We start from the raw sequence: 22,608 nt of genomic DNA, 5'->3' as shown, positions 1-22,608 counted from the left end.
TCAGATTTAAATAATTTCTCATCGGGAAGAACGAGCGACACGAAGGTGAAATTAACTCAAATGCATGTTTATTGAAGTCAACAACTGAACTTGTATTCTAACAAAAGAGAGATAAAAGAAACAAATATTTTCTGAACATTTCAGCCAACAGACGTGAAACCCACTACAGCGTGTTTGAGTCTCACACCGATCACCTGATCTGCCTTTAGTACAAATCAACAGACATGACGGCACTATTTCCATGTGATATTCACTCAAAAGGAAGACTTGTCATCCAGAAAAAGGAAACCAAAAGAAGAAATTTGTTTGGTCATGGAAATAAAACATTTCTGTGAATTCAACAAACGTTAGGAGTGTTTCCGGAGTCTATTTGGGTCATTTAATACACACTCATACACAAACACACACACATATATGTACAAATACACCACATGAACAGACATCATGCCTGCTGTGCATATCCAAATATGTGTGTGGATGTGTATGCACCCAACGTGTGTGTGTGTGTGTGTGTGTGTGTGTGTGTGTGTGTGTGTGTGTGTGTAAAGGTTTTCAGTAAAGGCAACACTATATACATGAAAATATATTAAAAAAGTGATTGCTAAAAGGAGAAAATATGCAAAAAAAAAATACTACACTTCTAACATTCAAGTTTTGGAAAAAACTAAGTTTTAAGAAAAAAAAAAGATTATCAGTTGAACTGAAAGTCAAACATTGAAGATTATGCACACCTTTAAAAAAAATAAACATAATTAAAAAATCAATTTTTTTATTCTACAAAAAAAAAGAAAGAAAAAATGAGCAGCAGCTAGTGTGCGACTGCCTGAAGAGGAGTAGATGACTCAAGCCAAGGGACAGAACAGCTCAAACCGACTGAAGAGGGAGAAGAAAAGCTATTGTTTGCTGGCATCTGGTGACAGCTGGTTATCACTGCACTGATGCAAAATACAGTCAGACTGCACGTCCCAGTTCAACGCTTTTCATGTCAGACTGACGGGGAAAAGCAGAGTATTAGTCTCCTGCAGTGAGTTGTGAGTGTTGACTGGGTCCAGATGGATTTAACTGGGACACGGCGTATGTTTGCAGAACAGAGGACAGAAGGGAGGTCAGCCGGGCAGACCGCCGCTCTTGTCTCAGGAGAGAAGCTTGTCGGCCGCTTCTCTTCTCCAACACTATCTACACTTTTCCAACCGTTTCTCATGCAAGCTACATGCTAGCACATAAACTAAGACAAAGGACAGGACGATAAATTACAGGCAAATACAGGTCCGTTAGTTTTAAAGAGACATTACACTTCGTTAAGTATGAGGCAGGAATCCATCCCTTCGTTCACAGAGTAGAGCTAGGCTAAATACAGTTCAACGCTAATGAACAAACTCGGAGACAAAGCGGGTCCTCTGGTCTTCAGACAGAAGCTTAAAGCCGAAATATTGTCGGGAATTCTTTAAAATGTTGTTTGTGCATATCACAAAGTCTACCCATCAGATATCCCTGCTTTATTCTGTAGATTTAGACGATCATGGCAGGGATGTCTTACCCTGAGAGGGGAACATCCCTGAGACAGAAAAGCATGATATGCTCACACACAAAACCCTCCAATCAGTTTAGATTACCCCGTTAACCTAACACACCTGTCTTTGGATTTGCAGAAGAAGCACCTGAAGGAGACACTGCAGGAACACGATCCCTGTTACTGTGAAGTGACAGAACTGCAGCAGCGCTCTCTGATAAGATTCAAACACTGTTCAGATCTTCAGTCACCAAATATTCCAGAAACTTTTTTATTGTCTCCAGTAAGTCGGACACAAACTAACACTGTGTGTGTTTCAACAGCACATGCATTCCTCTCCAAAGAGCCGTCGGCACACATCTACTTCTACTGGACGTCAACACGAGCTTCTCAACAAGACAAAGACCAGCAAGGAGGGTCAGACATCGATCGGAGCTAGAGAGGGGAAGGAGTGATGAGAGGAGGGGAGACGGGGTGAAGGTGGATCGGGACGCAGACGGGCTGATTGATTAAAGAATGAAAAGAAGTGGACGAGTGGAGCGGAAGGAGAAAAATAGGAGAGAACATTAATGTTCCTAAATGACTTTCTTGAGTGTTAGTGCAGCCTGGACTCCAGCTCGGCTTTTCTGCCTGCCAAACCCAGCCTTGGCACGAGTACAATCTGCAGCCAGAAGCCTCTTAGTTAGATTGCAATCAATTTCCAAGACCAGGCCAAGTGGAACTTCCTACTGCCAAGGCCAACTCCCAACCCTAATAAAGGAGTGCTCATTTATGGGAACCTTTAGCTAAGCTGGTAAATGAGTCCTGCTCACAAAAACAAGAAAACAACAACCGGAAGGTTTTTCTTTTTTTTTTTTTTTTTGCCAGCAAGTTTGTTTTAATGTGTGTAGACAGCCCTGTTTGGCTCTGAACAAAAAAAAAAAAACCGGAAGGTTTTTTTTTTTTTTTTTTTGCCAGCAAGTTTGTTTTAATGTGTGTAGACAGCCCTGTTTGGCTCTGAACAAAAAAAAAAAAAAAAAGATTTCTTCTCCCTGAAGCAGTAAACATATTGGCTTCTTAGAGAAAGTCTGTGATGTCCTTATTCATTGAATTTAGAACCAGGTGTCCGCACCAAGAAAGGCAGTCTGTTGCAGGGTGAACGATAGCAAAGGTGAGCCGGGTTCAGATTAAAGGGACACCACATCAAGCACAAGCACCGACCAGGGCAGAGGAGCTCCATCAAACACCCAGACACCTTTCCCACCTGTCTTTGATTGAGATTTTGCTACAAATTAAGGTAAAGGAGCAGAGGGGTTGAGAAAAATCAGGGAGAAACCAGCGGTGCAAAGAGGGGAAAGACATGAAGCGCATCAGAACTAAAAGACGAGTTTGATTTTTGGACTTCTGGACAGACAAACCAGCAGACACTGTAAATTGTTAACACTGACAGTAACACACCGAGACACTGACAAGAAAAAAAAATCTCTCAAGAGTCTCCCACCCCCCAAAAAATTTAATTAAATCAAAAAGAATAAAAAGAGTAAAATAAAAATATAAGAAAAAACATTCTTTATACAAATATTTGCAGTTAAGGTTAGTTTGCAACATCATAGTTGTTATTTTTACATTTTTCCCCCCCAAGATATTGATATTTTTGACTCGGCATTTCCACGCATGTAATAAAAACAGGCAGGCTTTTTGATTTTTTTTTTTTTCTTTTGAGTATATACGTTACTGTAATGCAGTAACAGACTGTATGAGAGAGGAGAGAAGGAGCTGTAGAGGGAAAGAGAGACAGGATGTAAAAACATAACAGAGAAAGAGAGTGTATTTACAACACACCAAACAGTTTTGTTAAGTAAAAAGAATGCTATATAACTCTATATTTATACATTTATATATATTTATATCTGTATACTGGAACCTCTGAGCTTGGTAGCACAAGGTGGGAATGCTATTTTTGCAGTTTTGTGGTGCATTGTGGGAAATCTGACTATCTGTACCTGCATTTTGATGACGATACAGGAAAAGGTTTGATGACATACAAAGATCAGGTTTGTTTTGATGGACTTGTCTGCCAGGAACATGTTTACGGGGGATTCTGCCTCGTGTTGATAGAGAGAATGAGGGCAGAAATGTGAAAGAACAGACCTGCTTTGGTGGAAATGTTTCAAAGAGAGACGGTTGTGAAGCTTCGAAACACGGAAAAAAATCAGTCCAAGATGTCCGAATGTGATTTACAATTTAGATTTTTTTTTTTTCGTCGCTTTGACAGCTGGATGCTTGTGTCAGAATTGAGACGTGTTAGTAGGAAGCTCGCGTTTGTTAATTCGAGCGAGCATTCAAGTTTGTGTGCAAAAACAAACAAAAAACAAAAATCACCCCCAGAAGGACGTCTGTGTGTGTGTGTGTGTGTGTGTGTAACTTCAGTCCATACGAATGTCAGTGCAAAAATCTCACTTCCCTGTATCAATGCAAAGAGGGTAGTTGAAGCTCGGCTCGTCATTTTCCTTCCCACAGTCCTCCCCCCCCTTCCCCCGCGACTCTCCCTCCAACAGAGTGAAGAACTGAAGCGTTGTGAAAACAAATGGAGGTTTTCTTCTTCCTCTCCTTCAGCCACATCTTTTAAAACTTCCTCCTCGTTCATTTCCTCCACCGCTCTGTCCTCCATCTAGATGAAATACTCCTTCTTGTCCTCTGCTCCTTTGTGTCTTCTGCTCCTTCTTGTCCTCTGCTCCGGAGTGGCCTCCCTCTGCATTGATGATAGCCGTGTCGGCGTCAGGGGCGTCGTCCGAGCCCTTGGCCTCATGGGTCAGATATGTTCCTGTGGCATGGGGGGGGGAGAAGGACACCCAGTGAGCAAACAGAGAGGAAAGGGTGGAGGAATGAGATTATGGAAGCAGTAAAAGTCAACAGCTGGGAGAGAGAGTTTTATAAACCGTAATATCACAATGTCCCAGCATGTTTTCAGAGTTATTACTACAAGTGGTTTCTGTAATGTTTGCTTGTTTTTATGGTGGTTTAAGTGGTTGAATTACTGTGGTGAAGACTTATTTAGGTTGGGGAACACTGGGAGATGGAAAACCCCACAAGGAGCTGAAAAATGTGCAATCAGTAATTCATTCAGTCAAGTTTTTTTACCCAAAATTATTCAACCATGTGTTATTCAGAATATTCAGCATTGAGATTTAAACAGAGCTATAACACTTTTCCTATTAAGATTTCACATTTTAATGTCATTTTATGCTCTTTTATAAAAAATAGGTTTTAAAAAGCAGCTGAATCAAGAGTTATTTACATAACTCTACCTTTTAGTGTTGTTTTGTCCTAAATGTCAAATCATTCTCCACAGTTCCATGTCATCAAACAGACTCTGGTTTCATGCTTCTTATATATTAAAAAGATGCAATTTGATGCTGTGTTGAGGGTCAGTTTACCTTTCAGTGCATTTAATGCATGTTTTAGTTCATTTCTAATAAATGAGAGAAAACAGGCACTTTCAAAATGTAGAGGATAAAGTTTGAGCACAAGGTTGCATTTTTTTTGTCCCATTGTGGGAGCTGTAAGCTTTGACATGCTCGTCAAGGTAAATCTCACTGGGCTGCAGCTGGTCACTCAAACTTGACTTAATGTGAGAAAATTCAGTGAGATTGCATCAAAAAGTTGGTGTATTGAGTGTTTGTTTCAGCATGTCTGAAACTTTTACTATAAGCTTGTGAGTTAACCTTGAATTGATTCTTTTTGGTCAAAACGGTATGTAAATAACAACTTGGGATGCAGAGTTCATATCTGCCGTCCTGCAAAGACTGTTGTGTTTTCAGCTGCTTTTGTTCGCTGCAACTGAAAGTTATTTGCATCAGCTGACATATAAAGACACCTGAGCACAAACATTCGGACCATCCAGACAGAATCGTTAGTGCAGCAGCGTGGACAGGAACGTTAGCAGACCTGCCTCTTGTGAGCACTGATCAACATGTAGTCATGTTCTACAATTTGGACGCGGTCGAAGCTCTGAAGTCAGAAACTGAACTAAGTTCCACAGCTTTTATTTAATTTTTGAATCCAAAGTGTTTGAGCTTAGAATTCACATCCTGTAAGTGTGCTTGCTTTTCTCTGCAGTTCTCTACCCATTTGTGTTTGTGTGAGATCCGGCAGTAGTTCACATGAATCCATATTTATGCCAGCATGTTTCCCCGTATGTTCATACATGAATGCATGAGCGTGTCACCACGCGTCTGTGTGTTTGTTTGCGCGAGCTGACGGTGACCTTTGTGTCTGATGAGGTATCTGCCGAGGACGATGAGGAGGCAAAGCAGGATGAAGACGATAACCGCCACCACCCCTCCGATCACGGCATGGTCCACCCCCGAAGACGTCGACATGGCTGTTGTGTCTTCACAAGAAGTCGGGAAGAGAAGAGGAGAAGTTAGGAACTGAGAGAAAAAAAAAATATGCGGCATAAAATGAGAGTAGATGAGAGGGAAAAGAAATAAAAAGCATCAGAGACCATAAAAAAATAAATAAATAAAAATAGGAGACAAAAAAAAAAGAGCTGGATGAATATTGGTGGGAATTGGAGATGGATGATGAAAGACAGTCGAAACAGAGTGAAAAAGAGTGAGAGAAAATAATGAGGAGAGTGACAAAGAGAAGACAAAAAAAAAATAAGAACAGGGGAGCAAAGAAGACATGTCAGTATATAATCCACACTATGGCAAACCTTCAGAAGGGACGGGACTGAAAAAGCCAGGCGAAAGAAAGGAGGCCATTTCATCAGCCTCCATTAAAAACTGTTTGTGTCAAACTTATAACAAGATTATACCGTTTACAGCCAAAGTTCTGCTCCTTCTGAGGAACAGGAACACACAAACACTTGATCGTGGGTGAAATCCCCGAACGCTCATTTGTATGTTTGTTTTTTACAATGATTGAAGAGTTTCACACTTTCCTGCAAATAAAACTCCAGATGACCAACTGGGGAATTCAAGAAAGCAGGGATAAACTTCTTAAAGAGATGATATAATTTTGTGCACTGATTAAATAAAATCATTCATATTTTTAGTTTATAATATTCAGGATACTTTTGAAAACACAAATTGTTTAAAAAGCAAAACTTAGACATTATGAGGCAATTTGTAGTTTCTATTTTTCTTAAGATGCAAGTAATTTGATAGAGTAAAATGAGAAATAAATTACATTTATGTTACATTTATTACAAAAACATTCTTATTCTTATATATTTTTTATTTAGTAAAGATAGTAGACAAAACCTGCTGCCTAAATGACTTTTCTTCCAAATCTGTAAACAACTGAGACTTTTTAGAAATGCAGGTCTTTCACCCAACATCGAGGATTTTATACCTTTTCCCTCTTTTTCGCCTTACATCAGCCGTTTTAGCCTCTTAAAGAAGGTATCAATTTTCAGCAAAACAGTCTGATTCTGCATTTATTTCGCCTGTCTTTTCAGATGTTATAAATCCTGAGTGTCTGTGCAAAAGTCACTCAGATATCATCAACACGGAAGCAGCACTTTTCATGAGTTAGAGATAAAAATCATACAATGGATTATTTAAAAAAAAACAAATGTTGAAGGAATAAAAGGAAACTGGAAGAAGAAATTGACTCCGTTTTGTGTTTGAGGTGCCAAATAAAAAAAGAGAGGTTGTTTAGACACCCAGTAAAAAGACACAGAGGCACAACAACTGAACATGTAGACAAAACTTAAACCAAAAAATGGAAAGAAAACAAGGAAACACATTACAATCGGATGATGTGGTGAGGGGCCAGTTTTGCAAGAACCTCTGACACCGAGAGAAGAGTAGAGCTAGCCCGAGGGCCAATGGAGAAACAGAACAGGGGGACCAGAGGAGAAGCTGGTGGGGGGGGGGANGGAGAAAGGGGGGGGGGATCCTGAGAGGAATAAAAGACACAAACACACAGAAAGTGGAACACACACTCTGACTGGCCAGCATGGAGGTGAGAGGGGCATGCTGACGAGGCGAGAATGAGAATGAGGCCATAAATCCTGCTGTCAGCATCAAACGGAAAGCAGACAAGACCTGAGAACAACTCAAAGCCTGCACCCCCCTCACCCCACTCCCATTCTCCCCTAGTACATTGATATACACATGCACAGGAAGTGGAATACTGTGTAAATGACTTGTACCATTTAAGAGGTCATGCTAGCTAGCATCTCTTAGAGATATGAGTGTGTGTAGCATGATGCCTGTGTTCAGAGGGCTAAGCATGTAGGGGTAACAAGGACAAAAGTATAAAATATTTATCCTGCTTTTTATCATCTGTCACGAAAGACAAAGTCAAAGAAATAATGATTTTTTGCCCTGTGTGTGGTTACTTGTTTAGGACCTTAGCAAAATATCTTATGAACTGAATAGATTTTCATAAAATCTTCAGAAAATAACTACTGAAATGAACCACTGATTAATTTTTGGATTCAATCCAGGTTAAGATGGCCGCAAACACAAAAGCCAAAGCTCAGTTAGTTTTACAGATACTGAGCTAAAATTTAGTATGATAGAGCTGAGCCTGATCCAGAACTTAAAGTTATAAATTCCTTTCTCTAATATATGCATTTTACCCAGACAAAGACAGACATAATCACAGAAAGACAGATGCAAAAACAGGTGGATGACAAAAAAAGTCACAAAGACAGGAGACTCATGGAAAAGTTATACCTGTTCGGTTGTGTGCATCATCTTCTCAAGTGGATGAGTAGATGGATTGTTGAATGTTTGGATGGATGGATGAATGGATGGACGGATGAATGGATGGATGGATGAATGGATGGATGGATAGAGGGATGGATGCACGGATAAGAGGAGGAGTGCGTAATGCAGATAGGGTCGAGGGTTAGGGATTATCAATAGGAAGAAAGAAGAAAACAAGAAAAAAACATGAAATAGGTGTGACACAGCCAAAAATAAAAATAAAAATCCAATTTTGTCCATTACTGTGTGTGTTTCTTTATGCTTCCTGTCTGCATTTGCATGTATGTGCATATAAAACAAACTCCAAGTGTCTTTGACGGTTTCCACATTAACTTATGGAATCAGCTCTGTATGTTTGTTAGCAAAATATCTCATCAACCACTGGACATATTTTAATAAACTTTTAAAAAGCAAATTTTGGATGTACATCTACAACTGATTTACTTTTGGAGTCACCCAAATTCAAGATAGTCCACCACAGCTAACATACAGAAAAATGGCTACACTCAGTAATTTTTACAGCTAATGAGCTAAAATTCGGTGTAGTGGTAGCTGAGAGTCATTCACAACACATGCTTCAAGCTCAGACAAATCATGTGAGATCACGTGATGGCAGGCAATAAAAAAATCTTTCAAAAAATGCTAGGCCTCTAATATATGTTATTTTTTAACAGACAAAGACAAACAAAATCACTGAAAGACAGATGCCCAAACAGGCGGATGACAAAAGTCACAAAGACAGGAGACTCATGGTAAAGTTATACCTGTTAAGTTGCGTGCATCATCTTCTCAAGTGGATGAGTAGATGGATTGTTGAGTGTTAAGATGGATGGATGAATGGATGAATGGATGGAGGGATGGATGCACGGATAAGAGGAGGAGTGCATGTTGGGGATCGGGTTGAGGGTTAGGGATTATCAATAAGAGGAAAGAGGAAAACAAGAAAAAATAATCATGAAATAGGTGTGACACAGCCACAAAAAAAATCCAATTTTGTCCATCACTGTGTGTGTTTCTTTATGCTTCCTGTCTGCATTTGCATGTGTGTGCATATAAAACAAACTCCAAGTGTCTCTGACAGCTACGCAGTTTGTGTACTGAAGGAGAAAATAACAAAGCTGCAACTTTAATGGTTTTTCTTTTCCACTCCATTACTGAGTGTGTGTGCAGGTGTGTAACTGGTTTTACCTGTGAAAGTGTAAACTTCATTCAGCTGGACGGAAACTGAGGTTGTGAGGGACGAGGGGGAGGGAGTTGCAGTAGAAAGGGGGATGCGTGGGGAGGGAAAAGTAGGGCTTGGGGAGGATTCAGGTAGGTCGGGGAAGAGGGCGTTGGAGAGGGTGGTGTTGGAGGAGGAAGAGATGGTGGTTGGAATGACAGGCGTTGGAGGGGATGTGTCGGGGGAGGAGGTGGGGATGAAGTCAGTGATTCCTGATCCTGAGCCTTGGAAGATGTCAGGAGTGGAGGAGGATGGGAGAGAGGTCAAAGGAGGGAAAGTTGAGGAGGTTGGTGAATCAAGAGAAGGGGAAAAGGCGGGGTCTGGGGAGTCTGGGTCAGTAGGATCTTTGTTGGAGGCAGGAGGGGAAATGAGTAACAGGGTAAGCGCAACAAAATCAACCACGGATTGAACAAACAAGACAGAAAAAAGCCAAAGGATAAGCCAAGAACATGCAAATGGCGGTTGTGGTGACACATTTGGATGAAAAAAAAAAGAAAAAAAAAGAAACAAAAACAGGAGGAAAGAAAATCAGACAAGAAAAAAGATGGAAGTACAAGCAAAGCCACAAAAAATGACATAAGAAATAAAAAAAAACATGATGTAGAAACAAAATAATTTTTTTCACATCTCCTTCATCATCCCCCCCATCGTTTATCTCTTTGCCTTTAGTTTTCTCCTCTTACCTTGCACCTGAAGTGTGTACTCCCCCATGCCTTTTCCAATGCCGTTGTCAGCATGACAGACGTAGACACCGTTGTCTGATTTGTTGAGCATCAAGAAGGACAGGACAGCACTGTCAGCTTTGGACAGCGGGGGGAGCTCTCCATCTTTCCTCACCCAGGAGTAGTCAGTAGGTCTGAGAGAAAGGAAAGGGATGAACAGATGGAATAAAAATACTGAGTTGAACTTTGCTTGGTGTGTACAATTTACAAAACAGTATGTAATTATTGAAAAGATGATAGAACTGATAGTGGAGTTGAGGGGAAGAAGGAAAAAGAGGATTAGTCCAAAGAGATGGGAGGCTTGGGGAGTAAAATTAAAGGCCTTGAATTCCTTAAAGAAATGAATATTTTCCACCCCCTTCATGTCAGAGTTTTAGACTAAAATCATGTGATGATAAATGATGGAGTTACAGCCGTTTTAATCAAAACTTGTAAATGATGCGATCTTATGTAATTGTGAGATTTTACTGGCGTGTTAGCGATCAAAGCATGTGTTCAGGATGACTCTGAGTCAAATTTACAGATAATGACTTAACGTTTATGTGGTAGTAGCTAAGTTATAGCAATTTTTGTGTTCTCTAAGGTTGCTTAGCTGTAGTGGCCATTTTGAATTGAACTGACTTCAAAACTTTAATAGTTATAGATGTGCATCTAATGATTAATTTTTGAAAGTTTCATTATAAACCACTCAGTAGTTCGTAAGATATCTGGCTAATGCTACAAACAATCACACGCACCCATGTGCACAGACACAAGCAAAAAACATGATCACCCTTTCCCTTCGGCAGTGGGTGATTAAAAATGAAACCAAGTGAAGACAAATAGGAGAAAGAGACTAATAGAGTAAAAAAAAGAAGAAAATAGACTGAAACAGGTGGATAGAGAGACATAAAACCAAGAGGTGAAAGTTGTTACAGAAGTTAATCACGAGGATGAATGTAAAAAAAAAAAACAGACAAAAGATGATGAACAGAAACGTGGAGATGCAAGCTTGGAAATGAGATTAAAAGAGATGCAGGGAGTGGGAGACAACAGAATTAGGATCAGCATTTCAGATCTTCCCTTGTTAAAAATCCATTCTGTGTAACAGATTGTATGTGAGAGAGATAGCGAGACGTGCCTCGATAAAAGAATCAATTATGTAAATGGGAAAGTCCTTAAGCGCCGTACAGTAATTACAATGACGGCGAGTCTGAATCAGGGACGGATCTGAATGTCTTGGACTGATTAATTGCTCTCTGAAATGTAAGAAAAAAATCTGAGACTCATCGAAATCTGAAGATTCATAGTGTTAGTCTGGTCAGTACTTGCCCACCAGCTGTTACAGCTATGTGCCGTTAGATTAAACCTGTTCTAGTTGAAATTTGAGCTGAAAATCAATTCAGTCTGTTATTGCTGCTGGACAAAAGGCTCAAACTTTCTGTAAGCTAATAAGAAAATATACTATAGTTTTACTCTTTGGACACTTAATGCAATGCAAACACTTGGAAAGACCATTCAGTCAGCTCTCCTGAGGCAAATTTAAAAAAAAAACATTAAGTATTTAAAACAAGTGTGCACTCTTTGTGTTTTGCTACATGGTCTGGTTACCTGCCATAAAATGTAATCAGCTGTTGTATTACCCGGCCTCCAAATGCCACATAATATGCAATTAACTGAACAATTAACTTTACATTTACAAGCTGTAGCTCTTGTTCTATTATTGAATATAATGTTCCAAAGTTAATCTCTGTTGCAGCTGCTGCTTTGAGCAGAATGGGTCAGAACACGGTAATCAGTCGCATCATGCATGTTTAAACTCTGAGATTTATTCTTGGCTATAAGCTTTTATAGGTGGGAACTTTTCATTTAGTAAGCATGCATTAGTAAACACTTTATAAAAGTTATGATTTGCCTGAAGACATTTTTTACTGTAATTACAGGGAGTTTGGTTGCTGCTTTTGCCTCTGTCTCCCACTTGTACCACTGCAGAGAGTAACCTTTGGGTTGTTTTGTTAAATTGTTAATAAATGATTTTGTAAATTATTCTAATGAAAGGTTTGTTTATCAACACTTTTACTGTAATGTTCGCAGATGCTGTCATTTTTACAATTAAATGTAATTTTATTATTTTCCCATCCAGTTAAGTCCAAATCTTATCCTCTAACCGCTATTTTTATATTGTCTATGTATGAAATGATTAACTGTGCAACTTTCTCTTTAGCTGTACAGAGTCCAGCATGTTTTTTGTTGTTATTTTATTTTTTTTAGGTGATGGTTTTGGAGTCTGCAGTTAAACTGTTTTTGATTCAATCCGCTCTCAGCAGTGAAGTTTAAAGACACTCCAGGCAGCGCTTTTCAGCAAAAAGAGCTCTGATGCAGTTCCTCCCTGCCAAGCACTAAACATCCAACGGAGAAAGTCAGTGGTGAAAAAAAGCAAAGCGTTTATCTGCTAAACACAGATATTTTTCCTCCCGGTTTGATGGACACCGAAACAAAACAGGAGGATGAATTTTAGTTGAACAGAAAGACAATTTTAAGTGTTTCTTCTTTACTAGATGTGTAACTAAACCTCAACTGTTCAAGACTGTACTTATAAAAAACATTTCTTATATTACATCTTCTGATAAATGTACTGTATAAAACTCAGTTAAATTTGCTGTTAGATCCCAAAATAAGAAAAGAAATGGGGATGCATAATATAGCCTGATGTGTACTTGATACTTACAGGGTATGTTCTTGGTACCTATCCAGTATGTACATGGAACTTGGTACATACTTGAGTATGTAGGGTATGTACCTAATACTCACTTGGTAGGTACTTGAACTTAATTGTAACTTAACCGGTACTTACCAGGTATGTGGTTACTTGGTTCTTACCTGGTAAGTACTTACAAAGTACATAGCCAGTAAATACTATGTACATATCTACCTGGTAGATACCAGACTGTGTTATGTAATGCTTCCAGAAACGACTTTAAAATAACAGTGAAGCGGTTGCTACTTTTAGCTGAGGTGCCAGTTACAGAGTAGAAATTGTCCCAGGGTGCATGGATGTCCTTGTAGTTACGTTTTTCAACAATTTTTGAACAAGGGAAAGTGCTTTGAAAAGGACGGGTATTTTCAAAAATGACTTGGCAGCTGGCTTTCTATCAAAGCATTCAATCAGTCTGATTGTTTGAGTGGAGTCCAAAGGAAAAATCAGGGGTTCAGACAAAACAAAAAACAAAAAAAAATCATTGTTTTTTTTTGCCAATTCAGTTCTAACTCATGGCATTGTACCAAAATTGCTGATTGTTGTACCACCTAAATCTCACCTGTAGCTAAAGGACCTTACTTGTCTGAACTTTTACACCCTCCAGCCACAACATTGGAGTCCATGAATCAACTGCTTCTGGAAAATCCTAAATCTCAGCTCAAACAAAGAGGTGACACAGCCTTTGTGGTGGGAGTCTCCAATCTGTGCACACTTTTTCACAGGAAATCACGTCTTGTTTTCAGCATCTGTTCTTGATTACCTTAAAAAAAGGATAATCGCAATCATTTCTTTATCTTTATTTGCCAAATCAAATTGTTCACTGTAGTTCATATTTATTGCTGATGTAGCTGTTATTGATAGGTTTTGGTAGAAAAGGATGTTCACTGGTCAGAAAAACACCAACAAAAAGAAACCAGTCACCAGAGTAAAACATTCCAGTTTTACTTTTACACAAACTGAGAGATTAGGACCTGTCTCCATCCTAAAGCCATTTCTTTGTCACTTTATCTGTCGTTAAATATTACTGTTCCGGGCTCTGTTTTGGTTGTTATACTTCGTTTTACTCACTGTTTGGTTTAGCTAAAGTAGCAGCATCAAATACAATCTTTCAAAACCCTGAATATATAAAATGAAGACAGTGATATTGAGCTTTTACTTATTTAAGGATAAAGAACACTCTGATCCGACATATCCCTTTGTTTTCACAAAGTCTAAAAAAATATTTTTCAAATATATTAGTTTAAATCTCTGATATGAGGAGTGATGAGCAACATGGATTCCTTCAAGGAATGCTAGGCCTTTAATTGTAAAGTAAATCATTACTTAATATTCACAAGGATCTAGCTGCCTTGTAAGTGTTTCAGTAAATACAGATACAAATACAGTTGTTTTTTTTTTCAAGGTAACAAACACAGAGCAGAGGCATGTTGTGGAATAATTTACAGCTTACTGTAATCTTGTTACACGCTTTCTGCTGTTTTCTAAACTGGACCGTGACCTTGCACACTTCTTACGTTTGCATGCAACAGGTCAAGTTTATTCAAATCTTCTCACGTTAAACAAGCAGGCAAGAAGAGCTTAACTTGTAAAATCGAGCAGAAATGGGATGTGATTATGAGCATTTGTTGGTTGTGTGGATCCTATAGGTAGGACTTATAATAGATTGTCATGAACAAATTCTTTTTTTCTTCTTCTTGCTGCTAGGCATCAAAGAAACACGAGGAAGAATTCGATACGCTTAGCTATTCGTTTAAACCTATACGATGAAATCACCGAGGGGGGAAAAGTGTGTGTAAGGGAATGTAGTATGACATTTATTGAGTTTGATTGGGGGGTGGGGGGCATGAGCTCGTCGGGAGGAGAAGGAGCTGAATGGCTGGGTGTGTCAGAGAAAAAGGTGTTGTCACGGTGATTGGGTTTTGACTGACAGCTGCAGGGGCAGCCTGTATCTGATTTGATTGGACACTAGCTCATCCACGAGCAACGGTGCACACAACTGAGCACGCTCACTTCTCCCATCACACACACACACACACACACACACACACACACACACACACACACACACACACACACACAGGGTTTGTCTTGTTTTCTCCCCCACTGTCTGTCCTGGTCATTTGTTGCTTGTCACCATTTCTTTCTGTCTCCTTTCCACCCACACGTCGATTTGCTTCACTACACACCTCCTCTCCCTTCCTTGTTAGTTTTTATTTCCTCCCATTTTACTTCTTTTACCCCCATTTCCTCTATTCTCTCCTTTTCCAAACTCTTATTTTATTAAATGCACTCACTTTTATCTAAATCTTGTCTGCGCATTACAAATTTCTATATCTTTTGGGGATATTTTTAGAATCTTCTGAACTCCTGCACTGAAAAGTCCATTATGACAAGAAAGAGCCATTTATCACCGTAGAACAGGGCTATTCCTCATGTAGAACATCCATAATTCACCGAATGCTTTCATCCACAGTGCCATTGTATCACAAATAGATTTTCTGCATATCTGGTCCCCAGACTGTGGCCCACCTATCATATCTTAACTGTGTTTAATTTATCGACTCATACATGCAATGACAGCCACCTCCTCCTCCCCAACACCTTTTTTTTTTAGTTGACAGTCAAACTTAGCAGTTCCTCCCAGCCTCTCCTGTGATGAGCTGACAGAGACCAGAGGAGGGAAGGATGACAGGAGAGCATAGCTGAGTTAAGAGGACAAGGAGAAGAGATGGAGAGTAGAGGGTGAAAAGGTGTTTGGAGAGAGAGAGAGAGAGAAAGGAGAGTTATGGGAAAGGACAGAGAGGAGGAGGGCAGGGAGGCATCATGACAAGACGGAGAGCGGCGAACGAGGTGTGAGTGACGCGCCGGCAGAGAGATCCCCGGTGATGGAGGCAAGGAGGAGAGTGGAGGAGGAGGAGAGGGAGCGGGAGGATGGGAGAGTGGATCGATGAAGGTTCATCTATAATGCAGAAAGGCCAGGGGAAGAGTGTATTTGTGTGGGCAGGATTTAAGACGCCGGGTGGAGTTTGTTTCTGTGTGTGTTGGCATCAGAGAAGCTGTGTACATACTATATGAGTGAGAACACGAGAGCTTGTACAAACAGGTGTTTTTTTGCTTGGCGTGTTTGAACAAGTAACTATTTGAACAAGAGGCTGTCAGAAATTGAACATGTTTATGTGTGATTGCTTACAAATGTTTCTGAACTGTTATTGTTACCTGAACCCCAGAGGTGTGTGTTCGTTTTGAGGGGATTTGTTTGTGTTAATGATATTGTACCTGCTATGTAATTTGCCACATTTAAAGTGAATATAACTCAGAGTATTTCCATGTGCCTGGACTTTATTGTATGTTGGTGCAAGTGCCTCAAAAATTGGTTAGGATCCTTTACATAAGCTGGGTGAATGCTTCGATTTGTACAACACACAGCCTGATCTGTTTACATTTTATTACTGGTAAGAATTTCATCAACATGTTTTCATTACCTAAATCGAAAACCTGAATTTTTTTTTATATGGTATCCAAAAGAGGCAAGGGGTTAAACGACCTCACAGCTACTAATACCTTGTAATTACACATGCAAATGGAAACCAGGATGAGGCCATGAAGTCAGTCACAACAAAGTACTGTTGTGGCAGCAATAAATCAATTTCCAGGCACTGTTAGTTGAAATCACTCAAACAGGTTTATTTATATATTGTGCACAAAATATAGAGAGCATTAAAGACAATTAAGAATTAATGTCAGAGTCCCAGGTCCGAATCGGGAAGCTCCGAATCAAAGCTCCGCCCCCCCCAAGTCAACACAGGAGCTTTTATTAAAGATATTGAAATACTGGACCAGAAGGAGGAGTTAGGGAAAGGCAAGTCAGTCTGGTTCCCAAGGGAAGAAAATTCAACTTCTATAAACAATTACAGTACCTACAGAGAGTAAGTCAGGTCCTGAAGAGCCAGCTGAATGGCAAGTAAAAAGTCCAAGCCATCAACATGTCTGCAATGCCAGTCATCAGCTGCAGCACTGATACAACAATCTGGCCAAATGAGAGGATTGAAGCCACTGACATCAAAACACAAATGTTCCTCACAATGCATGGAGGGTTTCACCGCAAATCTAGCACCCTGAGTGAGTGTTAGAGCTACTATACAGGATCCTGTAGTACAATGGGAAGAAAGCAACAGTGATGGACTGCTAAGCGAATGTCTCAGGCAGCAGAAACCCAGTGTGTAAGAGGAAAAACAAGAGACACAATTAAGGAAAAATAAGCTCCTGCATGGCATGGAAGAGGTGGTTGATATCAGTGCTGTGACCCCCAAACTGGAAGAGATGCTCCAACATATCCCAGGAAGAACCTCAAAGATCTCTGTTCAGAAGAGTGTACTCCTCGGAAGAGCAAAAATTGATGTGTATTTGTTCCAGCTGTATTTATGGCAATATGTATGTTCACGTTTCTGTCGGTTCTTGTTTGAAATGTAAAACTGTTGTAATGTCACAGAATAGAGAAAGGGATTTTATTTTTTCCACAGAGATGATGCATTGTTTCCAGGCAACGTATCCGGTCATGACAGCATCTCATTAAACCCTTTTTATATCCTTTTTGAAACCTTCACAAATTCACACACTCAAGTACAAAACGGCTGTGATTTCTCAGTCTGTCAGGGTCTAAACCCTCTGTTCATCTGAAGTCACTTCTTTAATCAGGCGTTTACTATTTAACCCACACAGGTGAGATTTTCTTTAGGCTAAGCGCTGTTGCTTTACAGAATTACCAGTTTCTTGTTTGGTTTATTTATTGATTCTGGATTCTACCTCTGGCTGCTCCTTGTGATTTGTTTTGCCCACCTGGTTTTTGTTCTTCATTTTGAAGTAAAGCTTGCCTTTTTGTCTTCATGCTTTTAGGTCCCTTGAATTGATCCCTGATAGTTCTGCCTAACCTTACAAAGACCCACCACATTTACCTTTAGCAGGCAGATTGCATCACATTTACACTTACTGAGCTGAGATCCCTATAAAATTAGGACAAGGTTTATAAACATTAAACTGGTGCTCACTGATGTTTACTGTGGAAACTGTTGCTGAGTTGAATCACTTTTTTAATATTTCCAAAGATGAATCAGCTATTTTTTTTCTCCAAGACCTTGTAATCCATGTTCAAATGCATCCTAATGGGTGCAACAACAGGTGAATGCATCAGCTTTGACATTCAGAGCTGATTCAGTCTGTCTGCAGTTAAAAAGAAGCACTTTTAATGTGCTGCTTACCCTCTCTTCTTTCCACTCAGACCCAAAAACAACCCAAATTAGATATAAATATATATATATCTTAAAAACGATCTTTTTTGGACTAAAATGTCATAATTTGATTGTTTGTTTTCATTGCCCAGCACCAAAGGCAAAGGTGTTGCAATAATGTTTCTGTCTGTGTCTGTGTGTTCTTTTGTCTGTACTGTTACCAAATTATCTTGTGAATCACAATTCAATTTTGATTAAACTTACAGAGTCATCATTAGATGTATATCTAACTTTTGGAGTCAAGCCAATTCAACATGGCCACCGAAGCAAAGCAATCTTAGAAGTAACAAATTGACTTTAACAGTAAATTTGACAATGGTAGTAACTGAGACTACTCTGAAAGCTGATTGCGTGAGTTCTGTTTGTTCTAAAATATTTAATGAACCATTGGATGGATTTTATTTAAATTCTCAGAAAGTAATCAATAAATGTAAATCTGCAAGTGATCAACATTTGAAGTCAGTCCAGTTGAAGATGGCTGACAAATCTAACTGAACTTAGAAATCGGCAATAAATATTGAGCCTAAATTTGGTTCAGTAGTAGCTGACAGTCATTCACAACAACTTCAAGATGACTCAAGATATTAATATTGGACGAGACTTTGCACACGTCAACATTTGTCCAAAATGTCTATAATCCCTAAAATTCTCATCATAAGAAGATCTAAGTCTAAAATGTTGACATGACAGGCGGTGGGTGATATGCATTTCTTCAAGAATTGCTAGGTCTTAATTAAAAGAGACTTTCAGAGAGGATGTAACATACAGTGAGTCACAGCTGAGCTCACAAAGCTGCTGCCAGTTTCTACTGAGAGGATCTTTCTGACTTAAATGCACAGAAGTGACAGAAGTGATTCAAACTTCATTTTCACTCGTGAAGTATGTTCATAAAAAGCTGTTTATTCAAGTTTTTAACACCTGTAATTGACACAGTGGAGAAGGACTCTCATAAATATGGTGTTTAGCAGCATTATGTGCTGACATGAATTATATTTTTCAAGTAGTATAAAGACTTGCTCGTGTTTTTTCTTTCAGTAAACTAATAATTATTTGTGCCTTTTTGAATGCAAACAGATTAAGTGGGTGATTGTGTGCTTATGAATGTCGTTAGTCTTACTCTGGGTTGCCTTTGCCCAAACACCGAAGAGAAAACTTCTGCCCCTCTATCGGCATCATCTCGCCAGGACTGATATATACCTCGGGGGAATCTGTAAGAAGACCCAAACACGTTGCAGTTACATAACACACAAATCATAACCACACAGACACAGCACAGTCTCATTCAGCCGTATCTCAATCTCCATCATGAGAATTCTGGAGGCGTCACCATCTCTCTGCCTCCCACTATGACATAACCCCCTTACACAATCTGCTTCCCTCTGTCATGCAGTACCAGCACTTTGTCCACAGGGGGAAGCACTGGCACAGACTCTAACCCCGAGTTTATGGTTTCATTTTAGCTGGGAAGTGACTCAACTCTGGCTGAGCGCAACAGCAGGGAAAGGTGAAACTCCTGTGGGGTCATTATTACAGATTGGTGCCGCTGGATTTATAGGACAAAACTACAAAAGAGGAGAACGTACTCACACTGACCAATAAAGAGAAGGTCAGGGAGGAAATTACAGAAGGAGGCAGCGCAGTTGAAGCTTTGAGCTTTAATTTCCCTCCTCCTTCAATGCCCACTGTATTTTTTCCTTCCTCGCCCGTCCGCTACCCCTCATTTCCCAGGTGACTCACACAACACCCGCAGGGCCTGCTCGCTCCGCTTGTCCCCCGGGGCCAGAGAAGGGTGGTCGACGGCACAAACGATGGGGATGTTGTCATCGCCGGCGTTCACCTCTAGGGTGAGCTTGCTGCTCACGTTGAATGTGGGGTCGTCTTGAACCACCAAATCATCACGCCCTGAGATGAAGAGAGATAAGAAGAGGAGGGAAAAGTCAAAAGGAAGGTGTTTGCATTTTACTCCGGGTCTAACATGCAAACACATCAGAGCGAAAACATTTTTTTTCTGTATCTGGAATGTGGTGGTTTATATTGTTGAATTTTACTAAACAGAACTGACTCATATTCATCACATGCTGCCTCAAGGCAAAACTGGATGATAATGCTTTTGTCTGTCTGTCTATTTGCAAAATATTTTCACGAGCCACTTTATGGATTTTCAAAAAACTTTCAAGAAATATTCAGAGGATGTACAACCGATTGCCTTTTGGAGTCAATCCAATTTAAGATGGCTGCTACAGCAAATCAACATTACCCACCACAAAAATATGAATATTTACAGATATTAGGCTAGAATTTTAAGTGGTAGTAGCTGATAGTTATTCAGAACCCAATCAGAAGCATTGCAACTTTGTCATTTCTCAGCACAAAATGATTTCAGTTTAAAATGCTGGCAGGAAAGCCTGAAACTGGTATGCATTCCTTCAATGACTGCTAGGCCTTTAATTGTTGTTATTGCATTGTTAAATCTATATTTAAATATTTCTGTGGTTACCTTGTGTCCCTGTAGGGTGTGATTTATCCCTATGTGTCATAAACCTAAATGCAACAACAGCTATATAAATAAAAGCACTCTTAATAAACTCTTACCAAAAATTTTTTTTTCCTCATAAATTCTTTTTATTGCAAAATTAAAATTTATACAGACAAGAGTGCTTCAAGGGCATCTTTACTTTACTGCAGCTCAGCAATTAGACAATCTGCAGAAAATTACCTGGAAACTCTCTTTACAGCGGATCTACGTTTAAACCCATTCATTAAGCTTAATTATTCCACCAAGTTATTAAAATATCAGTGCAGAAAAAGGAAACGAAGAAAGGCGCTGTCGTTTTTTCAGCAAAGGAAAAAAAAAATCCTTGGATGGATGTAATTTCAGGCCTAGTTTTGGTCCCCTTGAACTGCCTGTGGTGGAGTTTAAACAGCCGGGGCCTATATATGTACTGCTCGTACAGAAGGAATCCAACCACCAATTTGATTAATAGACGAATACTTGAGCCACAATTTTCAATTTCAGTTTACAGTCTTATTTCATGTTCCAATATCCTTGTTCATTAGAGAAGAGAAAAGGCTCAGCAAGCTGTAAATAAAATCCACATTTCACGAAGCTCCATCATGCAAATGTGGCTTCATTACTCAGAACCCCCGTTATGAAACATCAGTAAACTGCAACACAGTTCGCTCATGTTTACCAACTAGATCTGTCTCCTCCTGAAGGACACCAAAGGGACAACAGAGACTAAAAGTCTCTGAGCTTTCTTTGGACTCACTCGCTCACCGTTGCTTAGGAGATCACTCGCATTTCACTTGATTATGATCCATGGCTTTGGACAGGGAGGCCGCTACGCTTATGATAAAAGGAATCGGCAGTATCTCAGCTGCAATCTATCAAAGCCATATTTTATTGAAGCTGATTTACTCTACATGTGTCTTTTTATTTCCTTTTTTAAAACAAAATCTTTTTTGAGATGATGGTAAACTGTAAGAGATAAACTGCGCAACAGCAGAAGCACTATATGGTTCCAGTGAAGAAGCATAAACACAGCCGAGACTAAGATGATGTAAAGATTGCCCTCTGTTGTAGGAAGAAATACAAAACAGGGTCGTTTTGGTTCATACCGTGAAAGTGGTTGGTGAATCTTGGAGAGTGGACCAGAACCTTAGCACTTACTCCTGCACAGGTTGACAAACACACTCACACATGCACACAAGCTCGGGCGCATGTAGGTCAAGCTCATGAATAACTATCCTCAGAGGAGACGGAGATAGTGGCAGGGAAGCAGGCTGGAAAACACACACACACGTACACACACCTTTTTTTCCTCATTGTCTCGATCTTTCTCTCAAACATTCAGATGCCTCCATCCCCTCTGCTTCCTCTCACACCAGAGAGCACTTCAAATACCTCTGAATCTAATGACATCTCTCTTTTTATTACCATAACTAGTCCTCTGACCCGCTGAGGAAATTAGTTTACTTTCCAGGTGCATTTCAATAATCTTAACACCAGTCACAGGAGCCTTTTTGCCACTGCCTGTCTCTCTCTGCACACACAAAGACAGCATCCTGCCTTTTATTAAAGACCATGGTTCTCCAAAACCAACCAAGGGAATGGAGGAATCCTGTTTGTTTACTCAAAGGCTCCTGTGTACAGCACTTTTAGAAATCACACAGTTGAGTTTTAATAAGGTTTTCAAGCCCAAAGGGTCATGAAATTGATTCAGTGCATTCATTAAGGGAATTTTGGAGACAATGTGTTTGGATGTTTTTGTTTCCAAGCATTTTTTTTCACGATTTATCTTTTCTCAGTTCATTATAAAATTATCAGAGAAGATTTAGTAGTGAGATGCAACGAATTAAGCAAAAAGTAAGGTTTTGCTTCTAAATGATATTTAAACTGTTCATTAAAATTGGACTAGATGTACAAGT

General features: G+C 39.6%; 1 protein-coding gene across 1 annotated transcript in view; it reads right to left on the bottom strand.

Moving 5' to 3' along the window:
* Positions 1-4,101: 4,101 nt before the first annotated feature.
* The window catches only part of cadm3 (cell adhesion molecule 3), a 116,206-nt gene continuing 97,699 nt past the window's right edge, over positions 4,102-22,608 (bottom strand). Inside the window, exons 7-14 of the mRNA XM_037981910.1 lie at positions 19,918-20,082; positions 19,298-19,388; positions 10,120-10,292; positions 9,406-9,780; positions 8,982-9,002; positions 8,185-8,205; positions 5,757-5,882; positions 4,102-4,313 (exon numbers count right to left, since the gene is read on the bottom strand). Coding sequence (XP_037837838.1) covers positions 4,102-4,313; positions 5,757-5,882; positions 8,185-8,205; positions 8,982-9,002; positions 9,406-9,780; positions 10,120-10,292; positions 19,298-19,388; positions 19,918-20,082 — 1,184 coding nt within the window. The remainder of the gene's footprint in view (positions 4,314-5,756; positions 5,883-8,184; positions 8,206-8,981; positions 9,003-9,405; positions 9,781-10,119; positions 10,293-19,297; positions 19,389-19,917; positions 20,083-22,608) is intronic.

This window comes from Kryptolebias marmoratus, linkage group LG20 (genome assembly GCF_001649575.2).
Source record: "Kryptolebias marmoratus isolate JLee-2015 linkage group LG20, ASM164957v2, whole genome shotgun sequence".
In the NCBI taxonomy this organism is placed as follows: Eukaryota; Metazoa; Chordata; class Actinopteri; order Cyprinodontiformes; family Rivulidae; genus Kryptolebias; species Kryptolebias marmoratus.
This window is presented reverse-complemented; position numbering and strand designations above follow the sequence as displayed.